Below are 25849 nucleotides of genomic sequence, written 5' to 3' on the forward strand. Positions count from 1 at the left end.
ACCAGCCCTTCAAGTAGGTGTGATCACTCCTTCCCACAAAATCCAGTCATATTCTGTACCAGCTTTATGACACTGATGGTAATCCCGCTTGGATTTGTGTGCCTGTTGTATTCCTCTTACAGGTTATGAGCCCTCACAGGCAGGTTCAATGGCTTACTCTTTGAATCCCTTGCAGCTACAATGCTTTATAAATAAGAGTTGCTGAGTACTTCTTAGTAAGTTCTAGAAATTGAATAACTGTGGCCATCTTTGCTTCACTTACATACTTACAATTATTATAAGCCCAGTGTAGATTTAACAGAGCTGTAAAGGCATAAACTATTAATCAAAAAATATATCTAGTTTTGTTTAATAACAATACTTGGTGTTTGTAGTTTGTGTGTGCATGTGTGTTTTTTCTCCTTCAGCTGCACGAGTGCAAACTGTAGAAATCTTTAAGCAATGTTCTCAGTTTTCAAGGTAAGTTGTTGAACTGCTCATTCAGAATCTGAGCTCCCTTCCTGAAACCAGATGACACACTTCTTGCTCTTCCCATGCCAAGTCCCTCCCTCAGTGGCCGACTTCCTCTCTGCCAACAAGGCACTGGGCTCTGAACCTATTCTGGCAAGATCCTCTCTCTTCTCACTTTCCCGTGTAGGTGTGTTCCTTTCTCTAAGCGTTGCATTTAACAGGACCAATCCTTGTGATCCTTGAGAGACACCAGAAACTTGCCAAATACGCAAGCCAATGTTCAAGCACCACACTTCCTCACTACTTGCAGTGGTGAGCCGGCATAAAATCCAGCAGACTCATGAAAGCCAAACGGAGACTGCAAAATTATCCTTATGGAAACTTGTGGTAAAATAATAATGTGGCCATTTTACAATATCACGAACTACATGCACAAATCATCTAACATTTTTGCATGTTGAATTATAACTGTATAGCTTGAAATCATGAAGAGCAGTTTCTAAAACATATATAGTGAATTAAATTTTTTGGGTGTACTCTCAATAGTAATTTTTTTTAAAAGATTTTATTTCTTTATTTGACAGAGAGAGAGACACACAGCGAGAGAGGGAACACAAGCAGGGGGAGTGGGAGAGGGAGAAGCAGGCTTCCCGCGGAGCAGAGAGCCCGATGCGGGACTCGATCCCAGGACCCTGGGATCATAACCTGAGCCGAAGGCAGACGCTTAACGACTGAGCCACCCAGGCGCCCCTCCACAGTAAGTTTTAAGGAAGAAAATACTTTTGAAAATTCCAGTAGACTTTTCTTTTTCTTTTTCTTTTTTTTTGGGCCATGGTCAGAAGTGGGGTTGAACTTAAAATTTTGTGGTTTCGAACAACGCTTAAGTGGTGAATTAATGTGATGTGAAGAAAAGCTAACCGCCTCATTCTCTTGCAGCCTCTTTTTTTTCCAGCCTTAGGGGAGGGAGCCTTTAATAATGGTCTGTGTAAACTGATGCCCAGGCGGTATGAGTTCAAAGAAGCGCTGCTCGAACACATTGAAGCAAAGAGCAACCAACCCCAAAGGGCAGCATCTCCCCAAACAAAACAATTGCTTCGACCAACCAACCAACCCAAATGGCTGCAATGGCTCTCCTGGCGCGAATCCTGAACGCCCGAGTGAGTCCGGCGGCCGGGCGAGGCGGGTTCCTGAGCGCCGGGGTTTCGCGGCCCTCCCGGCCCGAGGGCGCCCGGCTGCCGGCGGGGACGCGGGCCGAGGACAAAGGAGTGGGGAGGCCGGGAGCGCCGCGGGCCGGGGGCCGGGCCGAAGGGCCCCGCAGCCTCGCCGCCATGCCGGGGCCCCGCACCCTCGCCAACCTGGTGGAGTTCTTCTGGAAGGACGGCTTCAGCCGCATCCACGAGATCCAGGTAGCAGCGCGCGCCCGGCCGGGAGGGGAGCGGGCCAGGGGACTGTTCCTCTGAGCGCGGAGGCCTCGCGCTCGCCGGAGGGCGTCCGGAAGGAGGCGCCGCGGAGGGTGCCCGAAGGAACTCCAGGGAGGGGGCACCGGGAGGGGGACGCCGGGGAGGGGGCGCCAAGCCCGGCCGGGAAGGGGACGTTAAGGAGGGTCGCCCGGGAGGGACCCCAAGAAGGAGGCACCGGGCAGCGGATGCCGGGGAGGGGACGCCGGGCAGGGGGCGCCAAGAAAGGGGCTTCAAGGAAGGGCGCCAGGGCGGGGTCTCCGGGCTGGGTGAGCCGGGGAGAGGGCTCTGGGGAATGAGCCCGAGGAGGGGTGCCGGGGAGCTGTCCCCAGGTAGGAGGTCCCGCTCAGGGTGGACCCCCGCGGGAGGAGGCTTGCGGAGCCCAGCGGAGGGAGTTGCGGTTCAGTCCCGGGATGGCCCCGAGGGGGCCCCAGAAGAGCTCCTTCTCTCGCGGGGGCGTCGGGGGCCCGGCCCGGGAGCGCTGCGAGCTGCTCTGAGCTCTCCAGAGCACCGTGTCTACACGGCCGGCCGAGGTCATGTTGCGTCCCTTTCTGGTCCTTTTTGCTTGTGTTTTATAAATGGAAAACAAACACGCCCCCTCCTCCAAACATCTGAGGTTCGGAGGCCACAGGTTGCTTAGCCTCCAAATGATGAGGCCGCCACACGAATGTAAATGAACCTCGGCTGCAAGCCAGGACTCGGGCAGGGACCTAGTTAGAACCCAGTCGTTCCAACAACCTGTGGGAGTTTTGGGACACGTCAGCCTACAGTTTCTCATCTCGACCCTGAGTTTTGCCCTTCTTTTCCCCATCCCAAATTGCGCCTTTCATTGCAAGGTGGGACCCTCCACCTGCAAGGGCCATGGGATCTCCTTTCCTCTCGCTCTTGCAGCTGCTTCCTTACTTGACTTCTTCATTTCCTCAGGACTCCCACCCCAGCGCACACTTCTTTCTGGGATCTGGGCCTTCTAACCGCTTCCAAGAACACCCTCCCCCCACCCCCGTCCCACTTACTTTTGTTCAAAACCATCCTTCAAAGCACTTCTCCGAGGAAGCCTTCCGTGACCACCCACCTGGTCTGCGGTCATGGTCATTCGTTCGTTCCCTCAACCAAGAAACATACCTGATGCAGAAGCCCTGATTGGGCTGGAGAAGCAGAAACCTCATTGGGAGAAAAAACAGAACTCAGGAGAAGGTTTAATTTGAAATTCCAGACCCTCCTCTCCATCCCCACACCAACCCTACACAGTTTTCGCCTGACATGCTTCTAGGGGTCAAAAAGGATTTTCTTTCTTTTCCCTGTGGAATCTGGACATAAGATATCAGGGTGTGATAGTTTTCAAATGGGGAAAAACACGTTTTGTTATTGATTGTGGACAAGTCAGTACAGTTTGATATTTTTCTTTTTTTTAATTTTAATTTGTTTATTTATTTTTTTTTACTTTTATCCCCTTCTGTTGCCATCTGCTTTTATCCTTACAGCATAAGCCCACAGTTGGTTCCACAGCACAGGTTTCTTTGAGAAGCTGACTGCTGTTAAAACCTGCATCTCTAGCAGGAGCGGCCTAGAGAGCCACCTCTCCACCACCAGAAAGTGTCTCAGTTCAGAGGGGCATTTTCCCTGCATCTGCCCTGCTTCCTGCCATCACCCTACACGCAGCCCTCCTGCCCAAGCCTCAGACTACACCTATCACCGTGATGGTCCTGAGTGGTGGCACACACCTGCCAGAGGACAGTCACGGAACTGACTCACCTGTGCTTTCTCAAAACACAGTAGACAGGCCCCAACTGTTCCCAGCTCCGTTGTCCTTCTGGGCTCCCCTTTTCCTTTATTCTCCAAATAGCACTCATTTACAAGAGCAGGAATCCTCCTGCAACCCCTCTGAGGACCCCAGGGAGTGCTTTATGGCCTTGGGTTACCCCACTGCAGGTTGCTCTAGACTGAATAAGCTAGAAGTTTTACTAGAAGTAAAAACCTCTGCCCTGCTCTCCAGGTTGCTCCTGAGGCCCTTGTAGGAGGAAGACAGTTACTCTGTTACCATTACGTCCAGTATACTTTATTAGACTTGTGATCACACAGTGTTAGCTTGCCAGTCATCTGTATGGTTCAAGTCTTTCCTGTACAGGTGGAAAAGACCCAAGTGTTGGTTGAGTGACTTGCCCGAGGTCACGCAGCTAATTAGTGACAGAGCAACATCCTAGCCTGTGTTGCTAGAGGCTGTTTCAGATGTGACAGAGCAGGAGGGCCCTGTGTTCAAATGCTGGCCTCTACGTGCACGTGTGGAGTCTTGGCTAATCACTTATTCTCTCTGGACCTCATTTTCTTTGTCTGTGCAGGAGTCTGACAATCCTCATCCATCTCACAAGTTATTATGTGATCAAATGAGATTAGGGCTGTGGAGGGGCTTTGTAAGCTATAATCATAACATGTAAATACTAATAATGAACACTTCTAGAACTTTTTTCACGTGCCAGGCACAGTTCTAGTCCTACACGTGAGAGAAGTTCTGTTATTTGTCCATTTCACAGGTGAGGAAACTGAAGTGCAGTGGGTAAGGTTGCCTAGCTAGTACACACTGAGCTAAGATTTAAACTCCAGGGTCTGTGCTCTTAATGTCTATGCAAATTCTAAGTACCAGGACTGACTGTACTGTTCTGTGGTCCACTAGCAAAAAAGTGCTGTACACTATCTGGGTCATCCATCTTGTTCTTTCTTGTGCCTGGTCAGTTGCTCCTTAGTGCTGATGGTGCCTGTTCAGTAGCTGGATTTGCCTGGAGAGTGACCCATTTCCCAGTAGTTGGCTATTAACAGTCATCTCATCCATGGCTCCCATTCAGAGACCCAGAGGAACACCTTCCAGTTGAGGCTGAGTGTTTTTATCTCTGGGTGGGAGGACTTCACCCAGGTTGATAAGGAAGTGAGTATCTTCTACCTGAGGAGTAGAAGGAAGAATGGAGAGACAATGGACTCTCTGGCCTGCTATTTTTGAGGTTGAGAATTGGGGTGATGAGAAATGTTGACAGATACCAAAGAGAGACAGTCATTTCCCCCATATGCTCAGACCTGGCTCTGCCATGCTGAGCCAGGCTGAAGGGTACTTTCTCTCTCTCTCATTTATTTATTTATTTAACCCATTTACATTTATTGTGATTTCTCTTTGTTTTTTGGTACTAGAGCTATTATCACATACCATATGACAGTCACCCCACTTAACCTTAGAACATTTCATAACTTTATTTATTTTTTATTATTTATTCATTTTTTTAAAGATTTTATTTATTTATTTGACACAGAGAGAGAGACAGCGAGAGAGGGAACACAAGCAGGGGGAGTGGAGGAGGGAGAAGCAGTCTTCCCGCCGAGCAGGGAGCCTGATGAGGGCCTCGATCCCAGGACCCCGGGATCATGACCTGAGCTGAAGGCAGATGCTTAATGACTGAGACACCCAGGCACCCCAGAACATCTTCATAACTTTAAAAAGAAACCCCATATTGTTTCATTTAGCTGTCACTCCCCAACTCTCCATCCCCCCCAGCCATAAGCAACCACTAATTTACTTTTTGTCTTTGTAGACTGGCCTATTCTGGACATTTCATATAACTGGAATCATAACATGTGGTCTTTTGTGTCTGGTTTCTTTCACTGAGCATCACATTTTCAAGGTTCATCTATGTTGTGGTGGGTACCAGTGCCTCATTTCTTTTTATGGGCAAATAATATTCCAGTGTAAGGGACATTCTACATTTTGCTTGTCCATTCATCAGTTGACAGACATGTGGATTGTTTCCACCTTTTTCCTAATTGTGAAAAATGCAGCTATGAACGTTCAGTATAAGTTTATTTTTGTATAGACATATGTTCTCATTTCTTTGGATATATATCTAGGAGTGGAATTTCAGGGTCAAATAGTAACTCGAATTTAACCTTTTGAGAATCTGCCAGACTGTTTATCAAAGTGGCTGCAGTATGTACATTCCAGCCAGCAAATGTAAGAGGTTGTGATTCCTCCACATTCTTGCCAGGGCTTGTGATTACCTATCCTTTTGATTACAACCATTCTAGTGGGTGTGAAGTGGCATCTCATTGTGACTATGATTTGCATTTCCCTGATGACTAATGATGTCGAGCTTCTTTTCATCTGCTTATTATCCATTTGTATATCTTCTTTGGAGAAATGTCCATTCAAATAATTGCCCAGTCTTTAATTGGTTCATTGTTTTATTGAGTTGTCATAGTTCTTTATATGTTTTACATACAAGTCCCTTATCAGATATGTGCTTTGCAAATATTTTCTCAATTCTGGGGATTACCCTTTACTTTCTTTATAGTGTCCTTTGAAACACCAAAGTTTTAAATTTTGATGAAGTCCAATTATCTACTTTTTCTTTTGTTGTTTGTGGTTTTGGTATTATATCTTAAGACACCATTGCCAAATTCAAGGTCATGAAGATTTACCCCTATCTTTTCTTCTAAGAATTTTATGGTTTTGGCTCTTACTTTTAGGACTTGAGCCCTTTTGAGGTAATATTTATATCTGGTATGAGAGAAGGGTATAAGTTCATTCTTTGCCTGTAGATACCCATTTGTCCCAGCACCATTTGTTGAAGAGACTATTCTTCCCCTATTTAATTGTCTTGGCACTGGCACCCTTGTTGAAAATCAATTGACCAGAGATGTACGGGTTTATTTCTGAATTCTCAATTCTACTCCAGTGGTTTAGATGTCTATCCTCATGTCAGTACTACATTGTCTTCATTACTGTTGCTTTTGTAGCAAGTTTGAAATAGAGAAAAAGGAAGCCTTCAACTTTGCTCTTCTTTTTTTTCAGGGTTGTTTTGCTATTCTTGGTCCCTTGCATTTCCATTTTAAGCTTGTCAATTTTCTACAAAGAGGTCAACAGAAATTCTGATAGAGATTATGTTGAATCTATGGGTCAATCTGGGGAGTATTCCCATCTTAATAATATTAAGCCTTCAACCCATGAACATGGGATAGCTTTCCATTTATTTAGGTCTCCTTTAATTTCTTTCAATGATCTCTTATGGCTTTCAAAGTAGAAGTTTTGCACTTTTTTTGTTAAATTTATTCCTAAGCATTTTATTGTTTTTGATGCTATTATAAATGGAATTGTTTTCTTACTTTTCTTTTTGGATTGTTCATTGCTAGTGTATGGAAATACAACTGACTTTTGCATATTGATCTTATATCATGCAAGCTTGCTGAACTTATTAGTTCAGATAGTTTTCTAGTGGATTCCTTAGAATTTTCTGTATGGGAGATCATGTCATCTCTGATTAAAGGTAGCTTTACTTCTCTCTTTCAAATCTGGATGCCCTTTCATTTTCTTGCAGGGATCCATTTTTACAGGTTCATTACAGATTGCCTGCAGAGGGCGCTCTCTCTGCAGAACAGGGTGGCAGAGCTGCTGAGGGTCTGGGTCAGGGGCTGGCACAGTCTTTTTGGCTCAGGCCATTGAAGGCTCTGCAGTTCATTCCCATCCATAATGATATTTCTCTCCTGTTGCTCCACACAGCTAAGTATTGTTAAAAACATAGCTCTAAAGAATAAGAAAACTTATGTGAATATGGTTAATGACGTGAAATTACATTTATCTCAGGAATATGTAAAGTTACAACTCTGATTCAGCTCTGTATAATGTAGAGCTTTCCTCTGCCCCAATTTTCTCTCCCCTAACACATAGAAATGTTTATGTCAAAGGTATATCATATCTGTATTTTTTCCTTTTTTGGTTTCTCCATGGTATTGCAGCAGAAGCACACACAGGAATATGGAAAAATCTTCAAGTCTCACTTTGGTCTTCAGTCTGTAGTATCTATTGCAGACCGAGACATGGTGGCTCAGGTGCTCCGGGCAGAGGGGGCCGCGCCCCAGAGAGCCGACATGGGGTCCTGGCAGGAGTACCGACACTTACGAGGGAGATCCACCGGGCTCATCTCAGCGTGAGTATGTGGCCTGGGGGGACCATCGTCGGGGGACCCCTGCCTGGAGGCTGGGCTCTGAAAACCAGTCTTTAGTAAACTGTACAACTCCCAGTGGAGTAGTGTCAAAATAGCCTCTTTGCATGATCTCCTAAATACTGGTGCTGAGGGCCTTGTCCCTTCTCCTCTGGGAAGAGATTAGTGCGGGTCACACTAGCTTGGGAGAGGGGAGGAATTGTTTCTCAAGCAGTGCTCGGAGGCTGTAGGTGTCCTCTCAGTGACAACCAAGGGAGGGGGGGATCACAGAGCTGATCTGTGGGCAGGGAAGGAGGCAAGCAGCTGCTTTAGGAGGTACTGAACAGGGGCTAAGATCCTTCCTGCATGGATCGCTATGTGATGCTGTTCCCGTCTCATAACAGGCTATGATTATTACTTGTAAACAAGGCTCACCGACACCTCTGTGCCCCTAAGAGCTAATCAGCACAGTCCTAGGCAGGAAGGAGAACACAGAGCATCTGTGTATCCCCTGGTCCAAATCCCTTTGGTTTAGAAATTTTATTGTGATTTTATTTATTGTGATAATATATATGTATTATATATATATACTCTATGCATGAACTGGGGAGAAATACAACCATAGGATTCTCAGATGAGGTAAATAAAAGCTGGGACTGGATATCACCAGAGTCCCTCAACTTCTGCTCTGAGGGAAATAATCAAACACCTCCTCCCCATTGGTCCAGCCCCGGAGGGGAGTGGCCAAATGCTGCAAAAGCTCTTTGCTCTCTGCACCATCACCTGCGGCTTGGCATCCACTATCCACTCTCCGCCCAGGAGCTCAGTTCAGAACTCAGGGTTCAGGAGTTCATACACATAAACCTTTTTCTCTTTTGCTAATCACAACAGCCTCGTGTCTCATTATTATAACAGTTTTGCAAGGTTTTTCAAAGGAAATCATATTACTTTCATAAAGATGATTCCCAGGGGCAGTTTTTCCCCTTAAAGTTTGCTTCAAGGGGAACAGACAGCAAGGCTGAAATTACTCTCCTCTCCCTACACAGTATCTTAATTCCATTTGGATCGGCAGACCTTGTTGGCTTTTTTATTGCTGGGGAAACTCTCAGAGGTTCCCTGAGTTCTTTTCCAGAATGTCAATGGAAGTAAGATTATTTGAAACTCACTTTACTTTTCTAGGGAGGGTGAACAGTGGCTCAAGATGAGACGTGTATTGAGACAAAGAATTCTGAAACCAAGAGATGTGGCCATTTTTTCAGGAGAAATCAACCAAGTTATTGCTGATTTAATTAAAAGAATCTACATCCTCAAGAGCCAGGCAGAAGATGGAGAAACTGTGACCAATGTCAATGACCTTTTCTTCAAATATTCAATGGAAGGTGAGGCGAAGTCAGGAGGTAGATGGAAGACAGGACATTTGCCCAAAATGATAGTTCTCATCCACTGGGCATGCCCTGTGTCCCCAGCAGGCACTGTGCTGAGCCCCGCATATACACACCCGTAGCCCTCACAGTGCTAACTTAGCCGGGTGTACCACCACCACTGGTTTACAAGTGGGGAAACTGAAAACCTGCCTCCATTTTTAGTGGCAGAAACTTAGTTTCAAATCCAGGTCTTTTTAACTCAAGAATCATGCTCCTAATTCCTGCACATTTTGCTTTAGCACAGTTTGTAGCAAACAGAAGTTTAGAGGGCCTCTACCACAGTCATTCTAGCTTTTAAAATTCATGTGGGATGGGTAGGACATTCCCATCCATGTCCTAAAGTCAAAATCAAACCCCAAAGGTAGTCATTGAAAAGTCCCCGCCCTCTCCCTCTCTCCTGACCCAGGGAGGTCACCAGTTTCTTTAAGGGATACATGTAAATATTCTTTTTTGGTCAGAGGAGGAGAGAGAGACAGAGCACAAGCAGGGGGAGTGGCAGGCAGAGGGAGAAGCAGGCTCCCCGCTGAGCGGGGAGCCCGATGTGGGGCTCCATCCCAGGACCCTGGGATCATGACCTGAGCCGAAGGCAGAGGCTTAACCGACTGAGCCGACAGGTGTCCCTACCTTTTACTTGAAAAACAAAACAAAACAAAACAGTAGTGAACCAAACATCTTGTTTTGTACTTTGCTTTTTCCCAAGGACCTTCTTTCAGGCTTCTCCTTTTTTAAAAGTGAGTTTACCTTATTTCAAATTTAAATTTTAAGTTAACTTTTTAAAGTTATATTAATGCTCCCTGAACAAAGTAACGAAATCAACAGAGAGATGAGTTGTAAACACAGCGGAAAATCCTGCTTTTTCCTGATTCACTGAAGCTGTTTCCTCTGCTCCTGAGGCTCTCTGGGGCTCCCCACTTCATGGCCCAGAGGAGCCACCTTTCAATTCCCCAACATTGGGCAAGTGACCAAAAGGTTAGGACTTTGCATCCTGGGTCTTGAACAAACCCTTGGGAAGGGAGGGAGGGAGGGGGTGTGATGCGGTTGAGCCCTGCCAGGCAGAAGGAATGACCTGCTGACCTGTTTTCCATCAGCATTGAATACTTAGAGCCCTGTAGCTCAGGACCTAGTAGAGAAAATCTCTGGTGATAAAACAGAACCTTGCTGGAGGAAGGTGCCTCGATTGCTTTTGCAACTTACTTTTATGGCTAGATATTGCATGTTGATACTGTGAGTAATGGAGAAGAAGAGGGTTTTAAACTCTGTCTCCTGTGCAGGGGTGGCCACCATCCTTTATGAGAGCCGCCTGGGCTGCCTGGAGACCAGCGTCCCACAGCCCACCGTGGACTACATCGAGGCTCTGGGGCTCATGTTCAGCACGTTCAAGACCTCCATGTACGCGGGCGCCATCCCCAGGTGGCTGCGCCCCTTCATTCCGAAACCCTGGCGGGAGTTCTGCAGGTCCTGGGACGGACTCTTCAAATTCAGTAAGAGAAGAATGAGGGGCACCTGTTGTCTCACCAGTTGACACAACTGCGCGGCTCGTGGTGCATCTGATGCTCATGCTGCCGGAGGGGTGACGTTCCGGAGGGTGGCCTGATGCAGTTGCATGTTTTTACTTGGACCCGGGATTTGGCTCAGCTTCTCAAATGACGAGATGCATGTGGGTTGCCACTATGAGCAACACGACCGATTTCTCATTTTTTAATTCTTTTTATTGTGACAAACATGCTAACGGTGATTTATGCAAGTAAATGTTGTCTAAGGGAGATGATGACTTTGGTCCAATAATTCTGTCAGTGCTTGAGATGCAGACAGCGTTTTGGGCCTGTGCACTTTCACTCGAACATTCTCATTTGCAGCTTTTTGGAAAGAGACAAATTCCTCTGGCAAAACAAATGAGGAAACAGTACTGTGTTCAAACCCAGCAAAGCGACATTTGTTTCCCTACATAGCTAACCAAGAATTTCCAAAAAAAAAATGATTTGCAAAATGTTTGTTAGAACAATGGTTTTAGAACAACACTAACGTTGAAAGATGTGTCCCATAGTGTCTTTTGAAGGCCAACATTCATTTGAATATGTAAGTTCTTATGGATTGAAAGTGCCACTATCTTTTTATGTAACATGGCCTTTATGCTCACGCCATTCCGTCTTCTGGAAACATAGTAGGAAAAAAAAAAAAGAAGGGATCTGTAGTTTTGTTACTCCAAAGCTTTCTTGGCTTTTTGATGAGTAAAGCAAACATTTGCAAATATCTTCTGCATTATTTTTAGAGAGGAAGAGATGCTTAGCTTGTCTTTAACTTTTTTTTCAAGATTTTATTTATTTATTTGAGAGAAAGAAAGAGATAGCGAGAGAGAGCATGAATGGGGGTCGGAGAGGGAGAAGCAGGCTTCCCGCAGAGCAGGGAGCCTGACATGGGACTTGATCCCAGGACCCTGGGCTCGTGACCTGAGCCGAAGGCAGATGTCTAACCGACTGAGCCACCCAGGTGCCCCTGTCTTTAACTTTTCATTCATTTATACAAACAAGCATGTGGATGAGCTTCCCAGGTTGACAGTAAATCGACCTGGGTTTCATTTAGCTTTGGAACCGGCCACAGATTAAGTTATTGGGAGGATGAAGAGATTACTCTCAACCAAAACTTATTTCAAAAGAAATAACTCTTTTCAAACAGGCCAAATCCACGTTGACAACAAGCTGAGGGACATACAGTGCCACATGGACCGTGGGGAGAGCGTGAGTGGGGGGCTGCTCACATGCCTCTTCCTCAGCCAGGAGCTGACGCTGGAGGAGATCTACGCCAACATCACAGAGATGCTGCTGGCTGGCGTCGACACGGTGAGCATCTTGGCCTTGCTCTCTTCTTGATAAGCAAAGCACAGCTGAAGCTGGGGGCCTTTCCAAGTAATCTTATATGTGCATATGTGTTGGTGCTAACTGAACATCTGCTTCGCTGCTGAACATCTCCAGGAGGAAACTCTAACTTTTAAATAATATACATGTATTTTAAAACGTAAAAACATAATTCTGCAAAAAATGCAACCCCCATTCAGTTATCATGCACACAAAGTAACAATGTGTTTTAAAGTTAAAAAATCATTCCCGATTTGCAAGCATTGGTCCATTGCTTCATAATATCAAAAATGAAGAAGGCACAGATGTTAGAAACCTTATTATCATTTAAAGTGTTGCAGGTCATGGAGGACTCCCTAATTCATTTTATAAAGCCACCGTCACTTTTAAACCCAAACCTGCTAATGAGAGCATAAAGAAAGAAAAGTTTAATAAACAGTTCGACTTATGAATATGTGTGTCTATCAGTCTTTTTTTTTTTTTTAAGATTTTATTTATTTATTTGTCAGAGAGAGAGAGAGTGAGAGAGCGCATGAGCTGGGGGGAGAGGCAGATGGAGAGGGAGAGGCAGACTCTCCACTGAGCAAAGAGCCCAAAGTGGGACTCAATCCCAGGACCCTGGGATCATGACCTGAGCTGAAGGCAGACGCTTAACCAACTGAGCCACCCAGGCGCCCCATGTCTATCAGTCTTAAGTAAGATCCTGATGAATAGATTTATTGTAGCAGATGAATAATCTACTATGACCAAGGAAGGATGAATATCCGAATGAAACAAAGCACTGTCAATGGACTGGGTGGGAATTGCATCCCCTGTTGTTAAGTGAGAAATGAAGGCGCAGAACCTGTGTATGCCGTGCTCCTGTTGGTAAAACAAACAGTGGCCCAGCCCCTGCCCGTCTGTGTGCATGTCCGTACCTGTATGTGATTTTATGAGTGTGGAGGAAGTATGGAGGGTGCACAATGGGTTGTTAACATGGGTTACCTGCCTGGGGGATGGAGGGCTGTGGGGGGATAGGAGCCAAGTTTCCTCCTAAAACATATGTGTAATAGGATACATTTATTCATGTGTGAAAAATGATATTCATATGGATATATGTACAGAGAAATTTTAAAATTTGCTAAAAAGAAGTAGTGAAACAGGAAAAAGCAGGGCTGGGCTTTTAGTATTTGGTAGAGGAAAAGTTAGTTGAGTGAAATAATTAAGATTTGCCTGGTGCTTTACTCTTTCCAAAGCCTTTCAAAACTAAACAACTCATGACCTCAAAGCTTTTCCTTTACAGGAGTGCTTCCTGAACTTGAATAAGGCACAGACCTTCTGTTTAAAGGGAGAACCCCCTCCCCCAGGGCTGACATTGTTTTTATGATAATGTCACATAAACATGTAAAAGCAAAAAACTTAGTAAAAACTCCTTATTCTTATGGATCTTCTACAACAATAAAACAAAAACATGTATCAAGCTAACCAATAAAATCAATGTGATCAATGAAAATTCTAATCAGTCATGTGAATGTGGTGGGTGGTGCGGGTTTGCTTGAATGGGGAAAGGATGAGTGAGTGGTTGGCCTTGCCTCTAAGCGGATTTGGGTGCGTTGTCCCTCCCGGCCCCTGGTGGTAACTAAGAGCATCACATGAGGTGGAGGGCAGAAAGGACCATTCCTACCAGAGGCCCCTGGAGGCCACATCAGCAGAAGCGTTCTTACAATTCATATTCATTTTCTAAAATATTACTTAAAAAACTTTATTGCAGTATAATTTAAGCAAAAGAAACTGCATCCTTTTAAACCGTACAGTTTGATATAACTTGTTGGCAGATACAGGGTAAGCACACATGCGATCATTTATGAAACTACCACCACCATCAAGATCCTGAACATTTCTACCACCCCTGGAATTTCCCTACTCCCATTTCAGTCCATCTCTCTCTGCCCCAGGCAACCGATGATCTGCTTTCTGATGCTGAGCATCAGTTCGCACTTTTCTAGCAATTTATAGGAATGGAATCATTCAGTGTGTATTTTGCATCCAGCTTCATTCAGTCAGCAAATGATTTCAGGATTCACCGATGTAGTTGCATATCAAAGTAGTTTATTCTTTTTTATTATGGAGTACAGGCATCCCTCGCTTTACTGTGCTTCGCAGATTAGTGTGTCGTTTTTATTTTACAAATTGAAGGTTTGTGGCCACCCTGCACTGAGCACGTCTATTGGCTCTATTTTTACAACAGCATCTGCTCCCTTTGTGTCTCCATGTCACATTTTGCTAATTCTCATGATATTTCAAACATTTTCATTATTATTATATTTGCTATAACAATATATAATACACATTATATTTGTTATAATATATAATATATAAGTATATATTATATTTGTTATAATAACATATAAAAATAGAATCACTGGTCTGTGCTCAGTGGGTGATTAGGACTTGCTGAAAGCTCAGGTGATGGTTAGCATTTTTTAGCAACAAAGTATTTTTAAATTAAAGTGTGTACATTGTTGTTTTAGACATAATGCTATTGGATACTTAATAGGTTACAGTGTAATGTAAACATAGCTTTTATTTGCACTAGGAAAGCAAACTATTCATTTGACTTGCTTTATTGTGATACTCGTTTTATTGTGGTGGTCTGGAACCCAACCCACAATATCTCCAAGGTACGCCTGTAGTATTCCATTGTATGGATATACTGCATTTGGTTTTTCCACAGAAATGTGATTTTAATAGAAATTTCTAAATTTTTTCCTTATCATTTATAAGGAAGAACTTGAACATTATATATATTATAGGAGAGCTTGCCCTCTAAAAACAGATAATATCTATGACAGGGAAATGATAGCAGTATGGTCTACTGACTTTAGATTTTTTTTTAGGTAAAAGAAAAGGCATTTATACTGTGGACTTTCCTTGTTTATGAGAGTGAAATACAGTCACATAGGTAATAGGGAAAATGTAGTGAGAGTCTTGGAACCTGGGAGAATAAGATATAATTATTTTAAATAACCAGAAATGTAATTCTTCAGTCAGACATGGTATAAAAAAATGGTACTGTTTTGCATAAATGATCTATTAAATCCTTATAGGTTGCTTTACTTGAGAAAAGCATGGAAACAGTGGAGGACAAATACCGCCTCCAGCCCCTTGAGGCGGCCAGAGCAGGCCCCGCCCAGCCATCGTGGGCCTGCGCAGTGCCAGACTGAACAGTTCCCGGGCTGACCGGCAGGCTCTGTTTCTAGCAAAAAACCAGATGGTCCTTGCAAAGAAGGTCACAGAAAGTTCCCGGCACCACTTCCAGGCTTGACCAGCATCCTTAGGTCCTCTTAGACGCCATCGAAGAGAATTGCTCTTATGTGTTCCAAAAAGGTTCAAAAATAATTTCTGCACCCCTTCATTGAAAGAGCAATTGAATCACATAGCTGATGCTACTTTCCAAAAATACTTGGTTTTTTTTTTTCTGGCATGATTTAGGGAAAATCAGCTTTTGCTTTGCTAAGCCCTAACGTGCTCAGATAGAGTTGAACGGACATGACTTTGCACATGTGCTTATGCTCACGTGACTTCCTGGCCGACGTTGCCTGCTGCTTAAATCCTGGTGTTACTCACCCACGTGCCTGTGCCTGCCGGTTTCTTTATTAGACGTCCTTCACCTTATCCTGGGCAGTGTACCTTCTCGCGTGGCACCCGGAAGTGCAGCAGACCGTGTACCGGGAGATCGTTAAGAATTTGGGGGAAAGGCATGTCCCAACTGCAGCTGACGTCCCCAAAGTCCCACTGGTCAGAGCTCTGCTGAAGGAAACGCTGAGGTAAAAGGCTCACCAAAATTCATGTCTAAAACTGTCTTTTAAGTCTCTGATTCTTTATCACTATGATTTATGCTTTGGACTTAAAAACCGGGTCCAAAACAAATGGGCCAACAACCTTCAGTGGCCGAAATGTTTAGGAAGGAAATAGTTATAACTATCTGTTTCCTCTTTGCCCTTGTCAGAATAGCAGACAGGCTGTTCTGTTTTAGGGTCTGAAATATTAGTTGTTCTTCATAAAGCTTTTTGGAGCCATCACCCCATGACATCGTACCTGTTTTAGTCATTTGGTTCACCAAGCTCCCCAGCATGCTCCTGGATCAGTACTCCATGGTTCCTGTTCCTCTGAAAGTAAAGCAGAACAAGATAGATTGATCAGGAAAATATTTTGGGATGTTTGGTTAATTACCAAACCTGTTTACTGTGGTTCTCGTGTGGATATGCTAGTTGGATTGGCGACACCAAATGGACTTATTCGCTCCTGGACAGGGCTTTAACAACACTCGGAAAAGCCTGGATGTGAGGGATATGGGTGGCCTTGGGTGGGTTTGGGTGGGAGGTAGGATCAGGTGGCCAGTGAAATTTCTTCCTCCTTTGAGGTTCAAGGATTCTGTTGAGGAACTGCCATGTAGAAGAGTAGAAGTGGCAACATGGTGTACTCTACAATAATTGTTTTAAACTTGATAATGGTGTTTCAAGTTGTGGTGCATCCTCAATCCACAGCATGTTGTTTAACCTCAGGGGAAAAAAAGCTAGCTATGTGTTTACTGGTATTTGTCGATTGCAGTTTTATTCAGCGTTTTCTCTGAATTGCTTCTCGGAGACAGTCCACAAGCTGAAGTAGAGCATTTCTCAACATGTGTTTCCAGGGCCCCTGAGTCCTGTGGACTGTTCCTTGATAAAGGGAGTCACATGCGCACATAAATTTCCCGGACTTGGGATTATCCCTTCTGGGAACACAGTAGCACGTTCAAAACTCTGCTTTGTGTTTCATAAACATTTTTGACTAGGGGACCTGTTTTCCCATACCTTAGAATACTCCCTGGCCAAAGCTAAGGAGCCATGAAGATCCTTATGAGATTTCTTAGTTGAAACTGGACCACGTGTTACGTTTTAGAAAAATGAAAATGGCAAAATGACCAGATTTTTGAAAGTTTAGCAAAGTACTTTAAAAGTGACCACCCCATTCCTGCTTCTTTTCCAGGCTGTTTCCAGTGCTGCCAGGGAACGGCCGAGTCACCCAGGAAGACCTGGTCGTTGGAGGGTACCTGATTCCCAAAGGCGTGAGTTTGGTTGCCAGGGTGTGGGGACTTGGGCTCTGCCATGGTGGCTGAGTGGGAAATCTGTTGGTATGTTAGGAAGTCCTTGAGCCCAAGCAAATATCAATAGGTTCCTTTCCTACTGCATGTATTTTATAATGAAGATGGGGCTTTAGAAGCAAGGAGGTGCTCATTGCCCTGGCAAAAGCAAAGCCAGATGTTTCTGTAGCTCCTCCCTCCCTCAGGTATGGTGGACACAGCAGTTGTCGGGGTGAGGGGGGAGGTTTGAAGGACTTGAATCTCCTCAGTGGCTGCAGTGGCATGAGAGGTGGGCATCCACTGAAGGAGGACTGCTGTCCGTGGGGGCCCTTACGTGGCTCCTTCTGGCCAGAAGCACCTCGGGAGGGACTGGCCAACTGGGTTCTTGCCTCTGCTCTGCTTTTGCCTGATCCTATTCTTTATTCCTTTTCTGTTGCAAATGGTGTCCTCAGACCCAGCTGGCCCTCTGCCACTATGCCACGTCCTATGCGGATGAGAACTTCCCTCGGCCCAGGGAGTTCCGGCCGGAGCGCTGGCTGCGGAAGGGAAGCCTGGACCGAGTTGACAACTTTGGGTCCATCCCCTTTGGGTACGGGGTTCGGAGCTGCATTGGACAGAGAATCGCAGAGCTGGAGATCCACCTCCTCTTGATCCAGGTAGGCGTGTGGGGGCCAGACGTCGGCCTTCTGCCTCAACCTCGTTTCCTGGGCTCCACCAGACCAAGACTTAGGTGGGAAAGGAGATGTGATTTGGAGAACTCAAATGCACTAGCTTCGTGTTAAATCCCTTTTATATTTTAAAATGCCACTCCCTTGGGTCCCCTGACCACCCACTGAGCCTCTTTTCTCCTTGGAACCGTGGAGCAGCAGTTAGGGCTCTTGGAGGCCTGAGGACTGGGAGGTGTGCATGCTGTGGTGGGTCTACAGGGTTCCAAGAGCTCAGCTCTTCATCACATGTGGAGCTCTCAACAGAAGTTAACGGGAAGGTGTCAAACCAGTGGTCTTCGAACGTTTTGGAACAGCAAAGGCATTAGGAGGATCCTTAGAATGCAGGTTCCTGGGCCACCACAGAGATAGGAATTTGGTGGGTCTGGGATGGAGCTGCCCGGGGGTTCTGATGCCAGTGATTGCTGGGCTGCACTCTGAGAGACGTGTGAACCAGCCACTTAGGCCGTGCAGTGGTTCTCACACTTGTTTAGGTTGTGAAACAGCAGGAAGGCTTGGTTTTGTTATATTTAATCTCTTACTATTAAAATGATGCTTTTCTGCCTATACTGTATTTCAGTTTGTGCTGTAGCATAAGTTAAATCATGTTTGAAGGAAATTTTATAAAAGAAAACACTTTAGTAGAGAAAATTCTACTCATCAGGTTTCCCTGCAAGTTTAGGAAGACTACTGTTAACATATCTTAGCCGTGGAAGACCTTGGCCCAAGGTTTGGGAGCTACTGCCATTGACATTGCATTGGAAGAATGTAGAGATTACCTGGTGACCCAGGATCCCCATTTTATTGAGGAGGCAACTGAGGCTCAGAGAGCTGGAGCCACTTGCCATGGTCACAGAGTGGTAGGTGCATGGCACAATCCAGGTGTCTTGACTCCTTCCTCCATTTCTCTCCATGTCCTGGGGGTGCTCTCCTGCAGCTTACAGCAGGACACTGAGAGGTTAGGACCTCGATGACAGATGGCCTGAGAGAGCGTGAGGCGCTATGGAAGCCTGGCCAGCCTGGGAGGGGTGGAGAGGGATTCTGGACAGTCAGCACTTGGGGACAGCTCTGAGAGCTGGGAAGTTGAGGGGGCTTCTGCCCAGCCGGAGAGCACGCAGCAGGAGGCGTGGGAGCAGAACGCCTCTCAAGCTGGGCGGCTCAGGTGGGAGGAAGCCTGGTGACCAGTGTGTCAAATGGTCATCCCCCCCTCAGTTGAGATGCGGTGGCTGCTGGCCAGGCTCAGTGGTGTTGCTACCAGTGCAGCCATTCCTGGGGACGGTGTGGGCCCTGCGGACACTGGCCCATCCCGGTGGCGTCTGACGTGAGAGGCAGCTCGGTGCGGCGTGGATGGCATTTCCGGGGCAAGCGGACTCAAATCCCAGCTCTACTGTTTGCAGTTCCGACACTCCAGGCAGGTTTCTCAACCATGCGGAGCCTATTCCCTTATGCACGAAATGGGCCAAATACCTACTTCTTGGGTGTGTGAGGACACAGTCTGGGCCAGAGAAGTGGAAGCGGCTGTTGTCCATGCACCTGCTCTGAGTGTCTGCTCTTGGGTGTTCAGGAAGGTCTCATGCTCCATAACATTGGCTCCATAGATTCTGCAGCCGCATCCGGGACAGGCATAGGCCGCTTCCTACGGAAAGTTGGCTGTGGAGCTTACCACTCCCCCCCGTTCTGGCTGCCTGAAGAACCAGAGGGGACACCACAAGAGCAAGATGGCAGCTGAGGGCACAGAGGCCAGCCCTGCCCGGTGCTCCCGTTGGAAGGGGGTCAGAAACGGGGTGTTTGGTGGCAGTGGTGGGGTTTTGTTTGTTTGGTGCTATTAACATACAAATGTACCTGCTGCAGTTTTTCCTTGAGTCCTCATTTCTACTTGTGCAAATAGAGAAACGGAGCATCATTTTTTGTAATTGTCAAGGAAAAAAAAAAGAGAGAGAAGGCACAAATGAGCCATGCTAGGAATGAGAAAGGGGACATGGCTAAAAATGCAGTCGTTGATTTTTTTAAATCAAGAAAATACCACAAATGGCTTTTTTTTTGCGAATACATTTGAAGATTTAGATAAAATACACAATGTACTAGAAAACGTAGGTTGCCCAAATTGACTCAAAGGACAATAGACCTCAGATACTGAATACATGGAGTTGGTGGTAAGAAGATTTGCCTCCCAAATGTTCCAGACCTAGACAGTTTCATTGCAAGTTTTATCAAACCTTCATGAATGGGTAATCATCACCTTATACAAACAGAGACTAGAAAAAGGAAGTCTCATTTTTATGAGACTTGCATAGCCCCAATATTCAAAACCTGGAGAGGATAATACGGGAAAGGAAAACTACCGGCCAATCTGATTTATTAACAAAGATGGAAAATATCCTAAATGAGAAATTGGTAAACCAAATCCAGCAGCATAGGAAACAGAAGTGCATCCCCAGCACATCAGGTGTATTCAGGAATGCAAGGATGGCCCACCTCAGGGACATCTGTTGATATCATTTACCACAGTAGCTAATTGAAGGAGGAAAAATATATGACCACCCCCAGAAAGAATTGATAGCATTCCACACACATTAATGAAGAAAATCTCTTAGCACAGTAGTAACGGACGGGCTTTCCTTAACCAAATAAATGGAGTCTCCCCCAGTAGGACAGGGCACATGCCTTTGGCTTCGGGAAGGGAAAGGACATTAATGGAGCACTGTCAAATGGGAACAGGGTATTTGTATCACACAGAGAACTTTTAGGAAATACATTTTAGCTCTTTGGGAGTTGGAACTTGAGGCGCAAGAGGGGCTTTGTTTTTTGCTTGTACGTTTTCTGTGTAGTTTGGATTTTTTTTTTAGCGAGCGTAGTGTTGCCCACTCAGAAAGGGATGAAGGCCATGTGGCACGTTGGCCTTGAAGTGAGGAGACCTACACGTGAGTTCTCCTGCCATGTGGGGTGTGCAAACAGTTCTGTGGAGTCAGAACTGAAGGTCAGAGGTTAGATGTTTTGCTGAAGCTATCTTGATGCTATAACGTGTTGGAGCTGCGGAAATACGGGTCATTCAGCTTGGCTCTTGAAATGTGACAACGGAGGGGGTCCAACATATGTCCCCAGTCAGCCCTGCCCCTTCCCCCTGCCTGACCTCCCCTGGAGCCTCAGCCCACCTGAGGACCCATCAGTGGGTCCTGCTGCTTTGCTTGGGGGACGAGGCTGGAGAGGGAGTCGGGGCAGGGTGGGGGTGGGCAGCTTGGATCCCATGTGACATTATATGTTCTCCAAAACTGACACTTCATTAGGCTGGACTTTATTCTGGACCCAGTGGGCAGCAGAGTAGGGGCCAGCAGCTAGTGTGCTGGTGAGCACGGCCCTTCCACCCCCACCAGGAACACATGTGTGCTCTGACATGGGTCTTTTTTTTTTTTTAAGATTTTATTTATTTATTTGACAGAGAGAGATACAGCGAGAGAGGGAACACAAGCAGAGGGAGTGGGAGAGGGAGAAGCAGGCTTCCCGCTGAGCAGGGAGCCTGATGCGGGGCTCGATCCCAGGACTCTGGGATCACGACTTGAGCCGAAGGCAGACACTTAACGACTGAGCCACCCAGGTGCCCATGACACGGGTCTTTAGAGCAGGTTGCCTTCAGTTCCCTAAGCCAACCTGACCTTGAACATCAGGCCAGGGCCAGTTGGTGGCAGAGGTTATTGCTTTAAGCTGTTGGATATTTTGGTGCTCTTTAAAACTCACTGTGTGTGTGTTTTTAAAGGTTTTATTTATTTGAGAGAGAGAGAGAGAGAGCACAAGTGGGGGCAGGGGCAGAAAGAGAAGCAGACTCTCCTGCTGAGCAGGGAGTTAGACTCGGGGCTTGATCCCAGGACCCTGAGATCAGGACCTGAGCTGAAGGCAGACGCTTAACTGACTGAGCCACCCAGCGCCCCTAAAACTCACTATTGAGGTACTTTCCAGTTTGACCCTGAATGGTAGAGCTGGTTCTCCTTTTGAACCGCAGAAATGAGAAATGGAATCAAAGGTACAGATCGAGAATATTTAAACTGAGGACATCAATCACTGAAGCCTGTTTGGGTGATTCACCTGCCAACAGCAGTGTGCTGTGCTGTGCTATGTCACCTCAGGTTCCCAGCCGGAGGGAAAACTTGTCCCTCTGTTCTCTTTGCTCCTTTGATTACTTCTCTACCTCGACCTGAAGAGGAAGCAGAGGAGTTGGAGTTTTGAAATGGCTGAGAAAATGGAAGTCATTTGAATATTGTGTCTGCATATCTTTGTCACATGAACTTCCCAGTTGCTCAGTGGACAGGCCGGGCTCCTGTGCAGGACCTAGTGCTGCTTTCAGACCTGCAGCATCCCCTGCATCCCCCTGACCAGCGATTGGTGTCCTGCACCGTGCCCACTTCCTGGGTTCCCTGCAACCCATGGCTACCGCAGGAAGATGAGGGGCATTCAGAGCACTGCGAGGCCTCTGTTGTCCCCATTTTGAATCCCCCCTCTCTCTTTCTCTTCTTAGTTGCTTCAACATTTTGAGATCAAAACATCCTCTTGGACTAAAGCCGTTCCTGCAAAAACCCATGGGCTGCTGATGCCAGGGGGGCCCATCCACGTGCGTTTTGTTAACAGAAAGTGAGCCTGGATTTTTAAACCCAGCCAGCCTCCTGACACAAACTGGGTGTTCCAATGTTACTGATGATGGTGGAGGAGGGAAGCCGTCCCTTTTAGAGGCTGTCTTTGTAATAAACTGGCCCCCCATGTTCTGGGAGACTTGTACATCTTTATGCAGAGTAATTTGAAAAGATTATTTGACTTTTGCAAACCAGTGTTGCTTTTTCTTTGGAGAAACGACTGTTTAAAAATGAGGGGCACTGAATCCTGGTGTCTCCTCTGCGGTCTTACCCTTGTGCTATACTTGATATTCAATAGTCTCCTATGCATTTATGCAAGGAAATGTTTGTTTACTTATAAATTCCGTGCTTGAATATATGTTCTGTAATACTGTACCAGGACTCTATGTCAGGAGGCAAATGCAACTTACTGTTTCCAATTTGAAGAGGGAACATTACAAATGTCTCTGTAGTACTGTGAGTATGGAAAGAAAGCACCAGAGTCAACATTTTATCCTGAGCACCTGAGATTTAGATCCTGCCGAAGGGCTCAAAATTAAAAGAACCATATTCTTATTTTTCTCTCCAAACTGGCGCTTCCTTTTCTAGTAACTCCTAAAGAAGTTGAAGATTAGCTTTTGTTTGAAAGAAATTATCAATAAAAAATAGAACTCCTGTGAAATCCAGAAATATTGGGTTTTCTAACCGAGTATAAACACTAAGAAGATGTATAAGAAAATCTGTGTGGAATTTCATTGCCTCAGTTGAGAAAAATGAATTAGACAAGCATTGTGGAAAGCCATGTAACTTTAGAACATTTTTATTTCAAGGAAAAATAAACATAAAAGTGGACATGCTATAGATAAAATAATATTTTGATCTTCATGGTGTTATTTTAAATATCTGAACCGGAAATGTGATCCAGCTGTTGGTGCTTATGTAAGGCTCCAACCGGACGCCTTGGGCCTCAGGATTGTTCACTCACACCAAGCTCTGTTGCCTTTCACGCTACTTGCTGATCACTAATAAGAAAGAACACCATTTTGTAACATTCTCCCTGCATAGTCATGCTTGAAACCGCTTCTTCTCAATCCCACAAATCTTTTCACATAATCCTTACCCCAAATCACCTCCCTACTAATACATACCATGCATCTCCCCCCGCACTTTAGTCATGCTGCAAAATAACCCTTAAATAAAACAGAAATAATAGCCATTTCACATACCATCCTTGTTAAAGTATGTAACAGCGTTAAATCTGCGTGTGAAGACAGAATAACTCTAGTCTGAGCACAGTAAAAATATGTACAGTTAAATACGAAATTGTGTTATAGTGACTGACAAGATGTTGGATTGCTTTGAGGTTCATGGACTTTTATAAGCTAGCTACAATTTTATTCTGTTTGTGACTGAAATTAAAAAGTATTGAGACGAACGCAGCAACTTAAAGTGACTTTTATTCTGCAAGGCGACCCCTCTGGTGAAGCGGGGCCGCGCCCGGCGATGGGCATGTGGTGAAGGTGATGGTAACACTCGAGCCTGCGGTCCCGTCTCCCTGGGGAGAGGGACAGACAGACCTTAGGAGCCTCCTGATGTGACACAACAAGAAGCACCTGGCACAACTATGGTGTTCTTACCGAAGAAATGGAAATTGTACCGGAGAGGTCTGTAGATCAACTACCAGTTTATAGGAAACACAAGTTATAGAGGGACATGTTAAAACTCCAGGACAGATACCATATGATTTCCCTTATAAGTGGAATCTATAAACAAAAACCAAATGACAACAAAAAGCAGAGTCAGACCTGTAAATATAGAGAACAAACTGATGGATGCCCGAGGGAAGTGGGCAGGGTGTGGGCAAAATGGGTGAAGGGGAGAGAGAGAGGCCCAGGCTTCCAGTTATGGGATGAGTAAGTCACTGGAGTAAGGCCCAGCACAGGGCACACAGTCAGTGGTATTGTAATGGGTTGTATGGTGATGGATGCGAGCTACATGTGTGGTGAGTGTAACGTAATGTATCAAGTGGGGGAATCACCGTGTTGTACACCTGAAACTAAGGTAACACTGTGTCGACTATACTCAAATAAAAAAATGGTTTTGAAATGAAAAAAAAAAGTGGTCTTTAAATGGAAAAATTATTATGTTTTTTAAAGATTTTATTCATTTGAGAAAGAGAGAGACAGCACAAGCAGGGGGAGAGGCAGAGGGAGAAGGAGAAGCAGACTCCCTGCTGAACTGGAAGTCTGATGTGGGGCTCCATCCCAGGACCCTGGGTTCATGACCTGAGCCAAGGGCAGACGCTTAACCATCTGAGCCACCCAGGCACCCCTAAATGGAAAAATCATAAAATACACAAGAGCTTTAAAAAAAAAAACCACAACCCCCAAACCCCAAAACAAAACAACTCCATGCAGATGCAGTCAGCAGAATCCAGAATATGGTGAAATCTACCTGACAAATAATTCCATTTTTTCCAGCAAATAAGTGACAAGGAAAAAGAAAAAGAGGAAGGAAGCTGTTGCAGATTACGAGAGAATTAAGAGACGTATTGACCACACGTGATGCTGGACATGGTTTGAATCCAGATTTAAATAAACCGCTCGTAAAGAGACATTTAAGAGATAATTAGGGAAATTTGGACACTGACTGTGTATTTGAATGATATTAAGGAATTACTGTTTTTTTTTTAGTGTGCTAGTAGTAGTTATTACATTAAAAAGAGAGAGATCTTATCTCTTGGAGACATCAATTAGAGATACCAATGGGCCATATTTGTGGATGAGCTGCTATGACATCTTGGATTTGCTTTAAAATAATGCTGCTGTGGGGGGTGGGTGATGTGTGGGGGTTGTGGGGGGTGTGGGGAGGGCAAAGTGAACTGAGATCAGCCCAGTGCTGAGAACTGTTGGAGCTGGGTGAAGGGTACATGGAGGATTCATGACATTCTCCCGGCTTTGTGTATGTGTGTGGGTGCATTTCCACAATAAAACGTGTCTTCGAAAGCCAACAACTGGATTGATTAATTACCTCATGATTCATTTCTTTTTCATTACTATTCACTAACCAGCCAAACTGACTATAAATTAGGTTCTTCAGGGAGCTACACCTTTTTTTCCCCCCAGTAATTGTTAGCAATGATCGATTTAGCTACCGGATAGCTGCTGTGTTAGGATTCTGGGGACCTGTCAACTTGGGTCAGCTGGCCTTCAGAGTTGAGGACAGATCTAGAGACACGAGTGACGAAGGGAGGAGCAGGGCGGGCACCGCAGCCAAGCTGGGACCGGGACAGAATCCTGGGTGTGAACC

At 45.5% G+C, this 25849-nt stretch overlaps 1 protein-coding gene and 1 long non-coding RNA gene across 5 annotated transcripts in view; one reads left to right on the plus strand and one right to left on the minus strand.

Annotated features, from left to right (window-relative positions):
• Window positions 1-1174: 1174 nt before the first annotated feature.
• Window positions 1175-25326, plus strand: LOC113919425 (cytochrome P450 27C1). Of its 4 annotated transcripts, XM_027588481.2 has the most exons (10): window positions 1175-1207; window positions 1387-1856; window positions 7677-7867; window positions 9041-9240; window positions 10557-10766; window positions 11959-12122; window positions 15777-15943; window positions 17145-17223; window positions 17691-17894; window positions 22450-24637. In XM_027588481.2, the coding sequence occupies exons 2-10, from the start codon at window positions 1566-1568 to the stop codon at window positions 22564-22566; spliced, it is 1623 nt and encodes a 540-aa protein (XP_027444282.1). In that variant the 5' UTR covers window positions 1175-1207; window positions 1387-1565; the 3' UTR covers window positions 22567-24637. The 4 variants fall into 4 exon arrangements, with proteins under 4 accessions (XP_027444282.1, XP_027444283.1, XP_027444285.1 ...); XM_027588482.2 differs by lacking the exon at window positions 1175-1207 and having other exon boundaries at window positions 1377-1856; XM_027588484.1 differs by lacking the exons at window positions 1175-1207; window positions 22450-24637 and adding an exon at window positions 25021-25326 and having other exon boundaries at window positions 1703-1856.
• Window positions 15783-25849, minus strand: part of LOC113919426 — a 93249-nt gene continuing 83182 nt past the window's right edge. The window contains exons 2-3 of the long non-coding RNA XR_003518998.1: window positions 16215-16285; window positions 15783-15923 (exon numbers count right to left, since the gene is read on the minus strand). This is a non-coding gene — a long non-coding RNA (uncharacterized LOC113919426). The remainder of the gene's footprint in view (window positions 15924-16214; window positions 16286-25849) is intronic.

This window comes from Zalophus californianus, chromosome 3 (assembly GCF_009762305.2).
Source record: "Zalophus californianus isolate mZalCal1 chromosome 3, mZalCal1.pri.v2, whole genome shotgun sequence".
In the NCBI taxonomy this organism is placed as follows: Eukaryota; Metazoa; Chordata; class Mammalia; order Carnivora; family Otariidae; genus Zalophus; species Zalophus californianus.

Coding starts and splice junctions, on each gene's coding strand:
- LOC113919425 (XM_027588481.2), top strand. CDS start 1,566: ATGGCTGCAATGGCTCTCCTGGCGCGAATCCTGAACGCCCGAGTGAGT. Junction 10,767..11,958: donor GGACGGACTCTTCAAATTCA/GTAAGAGAAGAA, acceptor CTTTTCAAACAG/GCCAAATCCACGTTGACAAC. Junction 17,224..17,690: donor GGTACCTGATTCCCAAAGGC/GTGAGTTTGGTT, acceptor TGGTGTCCTCAG/ACCCAGCTGGCCCTCTGCCA.